The sequence below is a fragment of the Trachinotus anak genome, unplaced genomic scaffold (assembly GCF_046630095.1).
Source record: "Trachinotus anak isolate AG129_WGS33_773 ecotype Australia unplaced genomic scaffold, CSIRO_AGI_Tana_v1 ptg000025l, whole genome shotgun sequence".
NCBI lineage: Eukaryota > Metazoa > Chordata > Actinopteri > Carangiformes > Carangidae > Trachinotus > Trachinotus anak.
In genome coordinates, this window is record NW_027273876.1 from 1757711 (window position 1) to 1770980 (window position 13270).

Below are 13270 nucleotides of genomic sequence, written 5' to 3' on the forward strand. Positions count from 1 at the left end.
GGTCTCTGCAGTCTCTTGATATCATAATGGTCAAAGCAGGGGGACGCTCCTCACTTAGGGGAGAAGGTGCTGGATCTTGCACTGTCCTTGGTTTGAGTCCAGCTGGGGACCCTTGGTACATGCCCACCCCCATCTCTCCCCATTTCCTATCACATCACACATAAAGGTGGACAATGTCCCCAAAAAAAAGATCTGGTCAAGTCTTCAGTCAGATTCAAGCAACCTAAAGGAGCTTCAACATTTTGATGAATACACTTCTGCACTTTCTTGCTGGGAGTTGATGCCACTTCTATGTCTGTACAATAAATATGGATCATTATAAAGACTGAGGGAGACAGAGGGAAACAACCGGCCTGGTTGTCCCGAGGTCTCTGAATAAGCCGATAGTCTACCAGTGTGCAAGCTGCAAGTAGAGTCTCAAGTCTTAGTTGTGTTCACTGTATTTATTATATAACAGACTAAATCCTTTTATCAGACAAACGCAATAATTATAATCATGGTGTGTAGCTGTTGATGGATTTTACCAGGTCAAAGATTTTCTGGTTTCAAATCAAGTCTGAAGCCGTCACTCACGTCAAGTCTGAGCTCTACAGCTCTGCTTATCGGTTGAGCTGATTAACAATCACCATCTAAATTCATAGTTTAGATGAATTTAGATTCATAATTCTACCTCAGGATGGAGCAGCAAACATAATGGACGTCTATATTCAGGACGTGTGTGGACTGAATGCTCACAGAGAGGTCAGTCGATGGACCTGCTTACAGTGGAAATGTTGCTGCTCCGGCAAAGAACAAACATGGCTGATTGATTTCACTGACTGGCAGTTTGGTCTTCTCAGGATCTGCTTTAATCAGAGGCAACAATCAAAACAGCATCTGAGACATCTGAGGTTCTGCTGTATTATCAAGGCCACCAGCCCCAAAATATCTCATCTATTTCATCTCCCTAGAAATGTGCTGCTGAATAGAAAAGGCGTGACGGTCCTCTCACATGCTTCCTCTCTTATCTTCTGCTTTGTCTTTTATTTTTTATTTTTTATTTTTTTATGAATCCCCATTCAAAGGCCTTCAGATCGTGATGTGCTCAGATGTGTGGGATTCCCCAACCCACCATGCAAGACTTTGAAGTCCATGAAAATGTGGCTCCATCCCACTCATACCAACCGGAGCCCACTCAGCCGAAAACATGGAGCCACACAAAAATAGAGCAGGGTAAACAAATACATGAAGAACAGATCAACTCTAGTCTTTATTACACACTGCATCAAACACAACAGCCTATAGGTGGATGGTGTCTCAGCTACAGGCTTCATGTTAGAGATATAAACTGCAGGTCAGATACCACGGACACTGTGGGAATGTCACAGTGTAAATACCACTGATGGCTGAATAAAGACCAGAGACTGTCCAGGCTCCTCCGTGGAGTCAGGGCTCCTCAATGGTGGCGTGGGCTGCGTGTGACACAGCGGAGGAGGCGGGGTTTGGTTTAAATGCTATGCTGCGTTCAAGGACTCACTGTACAGCCTGTTGTCACATTTCCTATTGCTTTTGGTTAGGTTTAGTTTAGGTTTAGTTAGGGTTAACTGATCATAATAATAATAATAATAATAATAATAATAATAATAATAATAATAATAATACTTCAGTGATGGTGGAACAGTGGTAGAAGACAAACACTCAGACTTTATGTTTTAATTAAATTATATGAAATGATATTAGTGATAATTAACAGACATGAAACTGAGTCCAATCCTATTAAAAGTTCTATTATTATTATATTCACTCAAGGGAAGAGCCCATCAGTGAAGCCACCTGCTGGGGGTGGGGGTGGGGGGTGGGGGGGTTGGATAAGGCACCTGCAGGGTCTTGGCTCTTTATGATCAAAGATGGATTATCAGCAAGGACAAGCAGGAACCTGCGGTGGGGCCCCTGGGATCCAGGGCCTCCTGAGTCTTTTTGTTGTGTGGTTTGTGCTATCAGAGGTTTGGGTCTGATGTTGAGGTCCTGTCTCGAAGAGGCTTCCTGGGTCATATTCCACATTTAAAGCCTTCATTTTGTTATATCAGAGCCCATTGTTCAAATTGCTAAATTGAGATATATTTAAATAGCACATCATACCTGGGGCCAGGTCGCAGGATAACCTAACATATAAAAACTGTGAACTACATATTTCTCGGGGTTGGTGGGTTAATGGGAGCCCAGCAACTCATTCTTGCCCTGGGTCCCTGAAGCAGGTTAATCTGGCCCTGTACGCAGCAAACAATCAAGGGTTGGCCCACATGAGGAATGCTGTTTCAGAGCTCTGGCGAAGAAACACTAAACATTTAGGATTTTATTTCCTTTACTACTCGTTCGTTCATTGTACACAGTGTTTTCAAATCTCCAGCAGAACTCATCCTGTCCCTCCACCAGGACGTGAGGCTGCGTCTCGGGTCGTCAGTGCCTGATTTCCCGCCGTCCTTGAAGGCAGCACCGCCCCTCCGCCGGGGAGTCCGCCTCTGCTGCAGCCGGGAGGCGGCTGACGGACGCGCTGCGTGGGGAGCCGGCGTGGGCGCAGCCGAGGACTCTCCTATAAAAGCAGGGAACCCACGTCCAGACGAGCTCGTCTCTCGCAGTCACCGGCAGGACGCGACTTTTTCCCGCGAACAGCTGTTTCATTTCTCCCGCCACAGTTAGGACAATCACCTGCTCCAGGAGAATCTCGGTCTATGGTTGTGACTGGATCCAGGATGTCCCGGACCGACGAGGTGCACCGTATAACGGAGAACGTGTACAAGGTAAGGCGGGCTGCGGGCGGCGTGAGCGGACACCTGCTGCGCCGGGGCCGGCGGAGCAGAGGACACCAGCGGATAACTCTGACTCAGTTGACCTGTCTGGTGTCTCAACCTGTGGTCTGCCACCCTGCTCCCGGCCGCTTGCCGGTGCTCCCGCTGCAGGACACTCACAGGCGGCCGCTTCTTCTCTGTAAAGGTGAATCGATCTCATTGTTTAGTCTGAAAGTGATGCCTTCAAACCGTGGCTGAAGTCAGAGCTATAAGAAATGAGGAGGGCGCCGTTTGGTCCCCCCCGCAGCAGTGGGGGACCCTCAGAAGGGTCCAGCCCCGCTCCCTCCCGGTCACTGTGTTGGGCCGGTGGGCCCCTGCTGCCACAGACCTCCAGACTGACTGTTGGCCTCCAGGCAGCTCAGCTCATCAGGAGCAGCTGTTGCCACCACAGGGGGTCCTGCTGGAGGCAGCGGAAGTAGACTTTACCTGCTTGATTGAAAGTATTTAGAGTCATGGAGACTGTGCATCACAAGATTTGTCCTCACTGGACCCGCTCGTCTTCATTTTGGGTCTTTATTGTCAGTAATTGCTTCATGTAGATTCCCTTTCCTGTCTGTGTGGTTGGTGGACTGGTGTTTTCAGAGAGAAAGGAATAACTCTCGATCAAAATGGCTGCATGGCTGCTGTGGAGCCTGTGCAGCTGCAGGAACCAGGCTGAGAAGCAGGGGCAGTAACTGAGGTCAGAGGAAGGGTTTCTCTGAGAGGGAGAACAGAAAACTGCTCAACATCCGAGATATTCCTGTGAAATCCCGGCGCTGACTGAATGGACCACCCCGCACTCGCTGAAACCTGAGAGGCAAAAGGTGACAAACGCTCAGGTCCTCCATTGTTATTTCCACAACAAAGCTGCTCTTCAGCAGAGGCAGGCGGGGGCAGCGGGGGCAGCGGGGGCGCTGGTGGGGGGGTGTTACTCAGCTCTCCAGACGAGGTAGATTTCAGCAACAGGAGCACGACAAGGGTTTTCCTTTATGTGAGGAAACCTGTCACTGCTCCACACACCTCCACAAAAACCAGCTGGGACAGAGCCAGAGTGCCTCACGGCTTCTTGGAACGGGAGAGGAGACGGGCAGGAGTGGCTACTGAGCCAAACAGGGGTTAGAGGTCAGGTCCCTGAGAGGTCACGGTTCCCAGAGCGACAGGGGCAAGATGCTGCAACATGACATGAGAATTTAGACTATCAAGAAAATGACAGGAGGTAGTTTAGACTGTGGCCAAGTCCTGACATGACGCTGCATAAACACACACACACACACACACACACACACACACACACACACACACACACACACACACACACACACACACACACACACACACACACACACACTTCTTCTTTCATTTGAAAAAGCTCTAATGAAGGAGTAGGTGCCTGATGCTGTGACCTGTGGGAGGGTTCTTCGGACTCTTAATAGGAGCTGTGGAGAAAAGGGAGGAGGAGGAGGAGGAGGAGGAGGAGGAGGAGGAGGAAGATGATGAAGAGAGATGACAGACGGCACTAACGTGAAAGGCTGCTGGTCTGTGATGGACATGGAGACAGTTGTTCTGTGAAAAGTGGTGAAGAGTGGATGAGTTGATTGACAGAAAATGAATAGTTAACATAAGTGATTAATTGCTAAACGTTCTCTAGTCTCTGTGGGAACTTCATTTTCTTGACCAAATGATTGATTGAAAAAGTAAACGACTCATAAATCAATAAAAAAAACAGCTTCATTTAAAATCCCCCTTGAACGAGAAGAGAAGGTGCCAGAGTGTGAAATGCCATCATGCAGAAAAGCAGCAGTGGGGGGCTCTTCCTGTCATCAGCAGGCTGCTTCATTATGGAGTCAGCAGGAGTGAGGAGGAGCAGAGCGTTGGTGCCGCTCTGACCCGCAGCTGGATGCTGATTGTGGGAGACTGGGGCTCACTGGTGCTGTGGCGGTGGACGCCCGGGGTGTTTTTTGAAGTGATCCAATGAGGGCGCTGAGCTTTGTGCGGGACTGTGTTTAGAGAAACTAACAGGTCTTTATTAATTCATTAAAGGTGTAGATGATGAAGAGGCCCAGAGGTGCCAGCTCCCATTAGTTAGCACTCAAGTCTGTTTCTCCACCAAGGAGGGAAGGTAGAGATGGCAAATGTCAGCAATTAAATCCTGCAGCGTCAAGATGGGGATCAGGAGCGTCAATTACACAACATAATGTCACAGTGAGGAGCACATAGCACTGCTCCATATTCCACTTCAATCAGTGAAAATGTTTGCAAATTGGACATAAGTCGTGGACACCATTATATCTAAATCCTGTCATGAAGTTTTAAAAAAAAAAAATATATATATATTTTTTTTGCCAAACTGCATCTGAACCCCCAGCTCACCTGCAGGAGTGCTCAGATCTGTTTTGAACTTGCACAGTGGATTGTTGCAGTGCAGGTGCGCTGATCTGCTCCCAGAAGGCTCTGGCAGCCGCTTATTGAAAAGTTTTAACCTATGATCTGTTAATAAAACAGGGCTCAGTGAAATATTTTCTTTCTGTATCTGTAGAAGAAGATTTCTGAAAACAAATGATGCACTCAATGGTCAAAAATGAAATGTAAAACCTTCAGCAGTCACCATCCTGGAGACGTAGCAGAGGGGGAGGGGCCTCATATTATATATGACAAACTTGACCGAGGAAGGAGGAGACGTCATCAACGCTGATGGCAGCCTAATGTCCATGTCACATGACCGGGGGGGGGGGGCGGGCAACACAGGCAATTAAAGCTCACTTTAGGTCCAGTGAGTGAGTGCACGACAACCCTGCTGAATTTCACTCACTCCACCAGTGAGTGTACTGGGTACACGGTGTACTGCATGTGAGAGTATGACTGAAGTATCAGCATCAGTGTGAATCAGTTGTGAGTAGAAACATTTTCACTGGTTCTGGATGAAAATGGTCCGAAGCTGAAACACGAGGGTTCGTCAGGAGAGGTTTGGAATCATTCTCCCAGCAGCTGAGAACAGGGTCAGATGATTGTTCCCATGTGTTTGTGTTACAGGTATACAGACAGAGCCTCTGATGACCCCACCCTGGATAAACAGTGATTTGGTTTTCCAGCAGCTCCGTATGCTGTTAGTTTTCTTTGTTGGTTCGACTATTATCTGGCAGAATAAAACAACTCCGACTCTGCAGCACAGGACCAAAGCTTTAACCTCCCTGCCCTGCTGCTGAAACAAGAGATGCTGAATGTAATTTTGGGATGACTCACACTGGCGAGTGTGTGTGTGTGTGTGTGGGCAGTGTCTCACGACTGTGTGTGTGTGTGTGTGTGTTTGTCAGCAGCCATAGTGTACTATAGAGAGGCTGGCACTCTATCTGGCTCTGTAATGATACAGTCTCACATCAGAACATGCAAATTACAAAGGGAGTTCACCCGTCGCCGTGGATTGAAACGTCAACTCAGACGTCCCTCTGGATTCACCTCGCTGGGGTGTTTAGCTGCTGCAGGCAGATGAGTTTGTTACCCGCTGACAGTGTGGGTAAACTGTGTTTCCTCAGATTGTTGCGGTGGCTGGATAAACACCATCTGCATGTTTGTTCAGGAGTGTATTCAGCCAAGCGTTGTAATCCCAACAGTGCCGCTAGCTCAGTTTGTTGAATGAGGCTGGAGTGTCAGGGCGAGGCCAGCGAGATGGTTGGATGTGTTTGATGGTGGGAGTGGATTATACCGGGATCAGATGGTCAATTGATTGGTTTTAGAGCTTTCTGTCTATTGTACATGTGTTGATCTGTGTCCACGTCTTTCCTCCACCTCGTCCTCTGTTACATGTTGCAACGTCAGATGGGATCAGGTGTGGTTGACATTGATAAAACCATGTATGTAAGATTACGCTGTGATAGAAATATACAGTGTAGAGGCTGTAAGAGACGAGCCCATAGGTCGTCTGTCAGCAGGTCATTGTGACCCATAGTTTTGTTGCTAGGCGACATCTAGTGGTTGTAGTTATTATGACAATTATAGCAGTTTCTATTATCCATGACCGTTCCACAAAGTTAACCACGTTGTCATTATTGTTACCATGACAACAAAGCTCATCTAATGTCGAGGAAGGACTTATTTTACCCCAAATCACCATCAAAACCTAACCAAGCCATGACTGTTATTATAGTAACCATGGTGACAGAGGTAGGTGTGCCGCTCTTGGTAAAGTCTGCACGTTTAGTATTGTAACCATAACAACCAAGGTCCAGTACGCCTGCTGCTTATTTCAGGAGACGCTGCTATAGGTCGTGTCAGAGGGTTGGGAAAAAAAACGACCTGTGGTTGTTCAGGTGGACAGTGGTTGACAGTGTAGTTAATTTTCTGGAAATTCAATGGGGAAAAAACTTATTAAATTGCAAAGGATTGAGAGGAAAAGAAAAAAAAAACTTCATCCAATCAGTACAAAAATCCTGCAAATCCAACAATGTCATAAAGCAGCACTGACCCATCGTTGCTGGATTTCATAACCAATTATTGTTGATCATTTTCAAAATTTGCTAGTTCCAGCTTCTTAAATGTGAGGATTTGCTGCTTTTCCTCCATTTTAATTACATTTAAACCTTAAACTGTTGGAAGATGTCACCTCTGGCTCTGGAAGCTTAGAGGGACATTTTTCACTGTTTTCAGTCATTTTTAAAAAGTGAAAGAAACAGATCAGTCATCCTGAGCTGCAGCTGTGTCTTATGGAACATTTGTGCCGGTGCACGTTAGTTGCATGTGAACGTGATTTTGGGGAGAAAGCGTTGTGGGGTAGACTGGTAGCTGAGAGCTTCTGCTTCAGGCTCAGCTCTTTCTCTGGGTGGTAGTGATCTCGTGTTGCTGTAGGACGTTGAGTTCATGTCAGAAACCATCTGATTGTTGTGTAAGTTGTTATTGACAGAAGCTGTCGGTGTTTCTGCTGCATTAGAACAGGTGAGCAGTGTCAGCCTCCTCTGAAGATGACAGGGTAGCTGTATTAGTCCTCCGTAAATCCCTCCCTAAATATTGTCATATTCTCAAGTCCAACCTCCACAATACACACAGCTATGATGGTGCTCATGTGAAGCCAAAACTATTTGTTCTCCAGGGAGGGATTTTCGTCCAATGTGTGGGGGTTTGTGAGTAATGCTACTGAACACTTTATCCCCACAGTCACACAAGTACAATCTGTTCACGTTTTTGTTCCCTGTGGAGCCGTTTCTTTTCTCCCACCAGTGAACAAAAAATGGAGAGTTCCAGTCGAGCGCAGTAGTTTTCCAGCGGTTTTCTTCTCAAGCACACATGTAGTTTTATGAGATTCCACTGGACGGTGATCCAGTGTGCGGTCTGCTCAGAGGGATCACCTGTTGGTCGTGTGTTCTCCAGCTCATAAGCAGACAGCTGCTGCTGGAGGCAGGGCGCTGCAGGTGAGAGGCAGGACATCTGTTGTGGAAAAGATAAAGTGCAGCGGAGGATATCTGAGGAGGGGAGGGGTTTTTGTTTGGCTGAAATCTCTTTCTGCATGTTTTCCTCTTTCTCTTCTTCTTTCACGCCAGGGGAAGATGCTCGGGTGTCGTATGCAAACCTTGGTGCCGACCAGGCAGCTTGAGCCGCTCTGGTACCTTTTGTTCATGTTTGAGGTCATTTGAGGTGAAACCGAGCCTCGAGGCTCTGAGCTCATGTGGAAAGAAACATATTGAATCCAATGCGGCACCATGGCGGGATTTCTCCAGCGTGATTGTTTCATACCAGTGGTTTCTCCTGTGTGATTAGTCACACTGCTTTCACCTCCAGTGTCTCTGCTCTGAGCTGCATTGTCGGCTTTGTGCCCCTGTCCCCTGCAGAATACTGTGCCCCCTCAAGCTCCAGGCTTTGTTCCAGCGCTCTGCCTTGTTACTGATCTTTGGGCGGCAGCAGTGTTTGCGAGCGTCACTGTGACGCTGTCTGACAGTGATGTGAGGTGTATGGTTATGTAATGTAAAGGGGGGAACAGTGCCGCAGTCATGCACTTTAACCTGCATGAATCATTAGTTCTGATGTTAGTGTTGAATTTAATGACTTGTATCGTTGGTCCCACTGAAAATGATCAACTCTGCAGCTCTACTCAGCTTTAGAAAGTGCTGCTGATTTCCATCAGGCATCTTTTTATGTTTGTTTGGCAAAGTTTAATCCTGCAGTTCTGTGAGTAATGATTTTCTACCTGGACGTTGTCCGTAGAGGTCGACCTCATGCAGCGTCCTTCGTTCTGTCTGTTCAGCCTCTGAAACAACCGTTTTCCACAGATAATCCTTGTACTAAGTCAGGAGCACTCACCTGTTGGGTTTTTAATGCACAGCTGCGTGGATAGTGAAGTGTGTGGTGTAATTTCTAGTATTGGTCGTATAGTTCTTCCTCTACCTGCACAAGTTTTAGATTTTCAGTAGCAAATGTTCATCATATCGGTGGGAATGAGAAAAAAGAACAAAATGTACCCAGATATTTTTCCTTTCATCTGATGGTTTACAGATTGTCAGAGCGTCACAGGCTCAATGTGTAGGACTCCAAACTGTTTTATCCTTACAAATACATGATGATGCATAATCTGTATAGCTCGTCTTTACATCACTCATTATATGAGAGCTCATCTGTTTTCAAGCCTCCAAGCACTGGGCCCTAAATCCACACCCAGAAGGCAGCAGCTGAGTGCGGGGACAGAGTATATGAAGCTGTTCTGTGTTATTTAGATTTTACCAGCTGCTCTGTTTATGACACAGGTTCCATAGCTGCCATACAAGATGTTGGCATCTGCGTAGTTTGTCAGCAGCCTTTAGCACAGCGGTAAGTTATCTAACTGGAGCTGGGGGGAGACTGGGGAGGAGAAGTGGAGGCTGGCAGGGAACGGGATGTTGGCAGAGGATGAAAGGAAAGTTACTGAGATGGAGACAGAAGACAGAGGATGGAAGAGAATAAATGGAGGTGGAGTGAGGAGACAAGAGTGTGGGGCCGCTGTTCTTTTCTGACTCTAATTAGACAGAAATTAAGAGGGAAGAGGCCTGAGAGGCAAGGTGTGTGTGTGTGTGTGTGTGTGTGTGTGTGTGTGTGTGTGTGTGTGTGTGTGTGTGTGTGTGTGTGTGTGTGGAGATGTAGCTCTCGAGTGACATTTAAGTTTAACGGGGAAAAAGGAGGCATGACGAGGTGTGTTCAGGGGATTAAAGGCTGAAACACAACCATTATCTCACTGCATCCTCTCAAATTTCATGAACACACACACACACTCACATTGAGTCTTCACAACTGTGCCAAAATGAATCTTTCCCAGTAATTTTATTTTTAAAGCCAGACCGGACCACTGATATGTGACCATATGTTCGTTCACGTGTTTGTGTGTAACGCTGGGTGGTGCAGACCGGTCGAGATGCGTCACTCTGAGGCGATGACGATGATTATCACCATCGCTCACATGGCGACGGTGGAGACTCCTTCCTCCTTCCCGTCACCTCCTCCACCACTCTCACCTCGCCCACCAGCCCATCAGCTTTCCTGTGGTAGGAGCCGAACGTGAGGTGAATAAAGATGGGTTGCCCCTGTCACGAGAGGGGGTGGGGTGGGGGGATTCCAGCACTACCATATATGATGCCGGAAGTGCCCCCTCCCTCCCGTCTCCTTCTAAAGCTGCATCTGTGGAATAGGGGGCGCTGACTCTGCCTCTGCTCGCCTGCACGCAGATAAGAGCTCATCTGAAAGGGAAATTGGCTGAACACACACACACACACACACACACACACACACACACGCAGAGAGCACAGCACTGAATTTTCATCTCCTGAGGGCGTTGAAGCAGTGCAGCTTTGGCGCGGTGATTGTCACACTGACTGAGCAGAAGCAAATACTGTCCATTTCCTGGGAAACAGAATAATGAGGGACGGCAGCAAAAACACTAATGAACATAATGTCTATACATCAGCTTATCAGTCGCACAAACACTTTGCAGTGCGCTGCAGTGGGGATCTCTCAGGGCTTTTTCCACATAAGCAACAATGCTCTCCGACGCCTCTTATGCACAGTGCGTCTGCACGTGTACTGTGTGTGTTTGGTCGTATATGCAGTGTGACAGTCAGGGTGCTGAAAAGTGGAAACATGTTGAGGTGAAGTTTGGATCTTATGGAACATGTGTATTTATATAAATCAGTATTGGAAATATGCAGTAACACGTGGGAGGTTAGAGGTCTGCTGCACAGGTCAAACACAAGCATGATAAGAACTAAAGAGGGTTTTCAAATTCAGCTCTAGACCGACTTGAGATCGATTTTATTTGCAGTCTTTGGCCAAAAGTATATGGACATGTAGGTCTATAAGTCTTAGTTCAAATTAAGGGAATACAATCATTTTAGACAAACCTGTGCTTCCAAATTTGTGCTTCAAAACCCTACATACACCTCAGGTCTGTTTACACTGAAAACACTTGAATACACAGAGTTTAGCAATAATTTAAGACTTTAACTAAGTGTGAGTGTTAGATAAATACAGCATCATCCAAAATGGACCTAACTGACAATTAAAACACCTCAGTCTGACTAAATGTAGAGCTGCAGAAATGTTATAATTTATTGTCTCCTTAAAAATCCATGATCCGTGGAACTGCACCAAAACTAATACCGTGATTCTTGGCCCATGTCCTAACGCTCTACCAGATGTAATTGAAAGCTGTTACTTTTTCAGAGATGCTGTTCACTTAATATACAGACAAGTATAGGTAGTTCAGGCCAGCTCCTCCATTCTACACTATACATTTCAGTGTAAAATATAAAAATATGGAGTGTGTTATCACAGGTAGGCTGAGTTCTTCCCAGTCCCGATGGTTTGAATTCACCTCAGGACGAGATGTTTGTAGATTTCTGTGTCCACGCTGTGCTGCAGGGCTGCCTGGAGGCATCAGCAACAACAATCTGTTTTCAGTAATGAGCTGTGAATGAGCGAATGAGGTGAAACGCTCAGCTGACACGTGTAACCTCCGCTCAACACGGGCGTGAGAGAAACAAAGCATTTTTATTGCGTGATTCAACTTGTAGTTTCACTTTGCCTGGCTGCTTCATAGGTTATAACATTTGTAGTTCAAAGAGATTTTAAAGCTTTAAATCGAGCTTGTTTTGTGATATATTCATTTATGGAGAAAAGGCTAATCCACAGAAGGTGAATCCATCAGCAGCCTCCACTCTGATCCATGTACTGTTGGAAAGTTTCTGTCAGAGGTCATGAGAAAGAAAACACCTCTGTGGTTATCAGCAGCACTTTGTGATAAAACACATCAGAACAAAAACAGTAGGACGTGTGGAATGTGGCTCGAACCGGAGAACTGACTTCACTGATTTACTCACTTTCAAAGTAAACTTCCTAACAAGTTAACGTTTGGACGTGCTATATTTTTATTCCATCACTCAGAAAACATCAGAGGAGAGGCTCAGAGCCACAAATATATCTGTGCAGATAAAATGTTTGATTTAGCTCTTTTGTGAAAGCAGAGCTGATCGACTGCTTTGTAAAGAGACTATTGGTCGTTGATCAGGACGTCACCTGTACTGTTTGATTGACGGCATCATGCTTCAATAGCAAATTGCCTCTGTGCTGTACAGTATATCAGCATGTGAGGGATGAGTGTTTATACACACACACACACACACACACACAGAAACTTGATGACAAGGGGTCACCTTCACTTGTGAGTGGTAGCCAAACACACCGCAGCACTGCACAAACCCTCCCCGTTTCCAGGGCGACCACCTACAGTAAATGACCTTTAGAGTGTGTGTGTGTGTGTGTGTGTGTGTGTGTGTGTGTGTGTGTGTGTGTGTGTGTGTGTGTGTGTGTGTGTGTGTGTGTGTGTGTGTGTGTGTGTGTGTATAATCTGGTTAACCTTCATATCCCAACCAGAGTTCACACATTTCCGAACAGCAGGAGAGCAGAGGGTGAACTTTACCTCTCACACTGAGGCTGTTGACTCGGTGCTGATTTCCAGTGATTCTCCAGCAGCTGTTTTTGTGGCAGCGATGGAACTTAACAGGATGTGAAGCGAGTGTCTTGAGAGGAGGAAGTGGCCTTAGTTTCAGTCACGTGACGCAGACGTGAAGGCGGCGACGAAGAGCTCGGCTCAGTGCATTTGTCGTTTTGAGATAATCAACATTATTCACTTTACCTGTGAGTGACCTTGATGTCTTTTGACTTGCAAATCACCAGATCAGTTCTTCCTGGTACCTGCCATCCAACGGACTTCACACACTGACTTTAGAACGGTAGAGTTTCCCAACCGGCCAATCAGAAAGGAGTATTTTATCAGTGGCCATTGTTAAGTGATAGTAGATAAAGATATGAATCCATTGCCTGAGGCCAGCTTCTTTCACTGATATGTATTTATCCTTCAGTCTTTCTGCCCCCCCCAGCCGGGGTTGCCAGGTCCCGTCTTGCTGGTTAATGTGTTGGCAGTGTGTGGCGCAGCAGGTCCTAATGGTGCCACATGGCTG

At 46.6% G+C, this 13270-nt stretch overlaps 1 protein-coding gene across 10 annotated transcripts in view; it reads left to right on the forward strand.

Moving 5' to 3' along the window:
- Window positions 1–2493: 2493 nt before the first annotated feature.
- Window positions 2494–13270, forward strand: part of baiap2b (BAR/IMD domain containing adaptor protein 2b) — a 68750-nt gene continuing 57973 nt past the window's right edge. For 8 of the 10 annotated variants that reach the window (XR_011684999.1, XM_071461759.1, XM_071461754.1 and 5 more), the window contains exon 1: window positions 2495–2777. Coding sequence is in view for 9 of the 10 variants with exons in the window: in XM_071461759.1 (XP_071317860.1) it covers window positions 2709–2777 (69 nt within the window). In the remaining variant the exon portion in view is untranslated. Of the gene's footprint in view, window positions 2778–13270 lie in introns of all 10 variants that reach the window. The other 2 variants (XM_071461753.1, XM_071461755.1) reach the window with 1 other exon arrangement.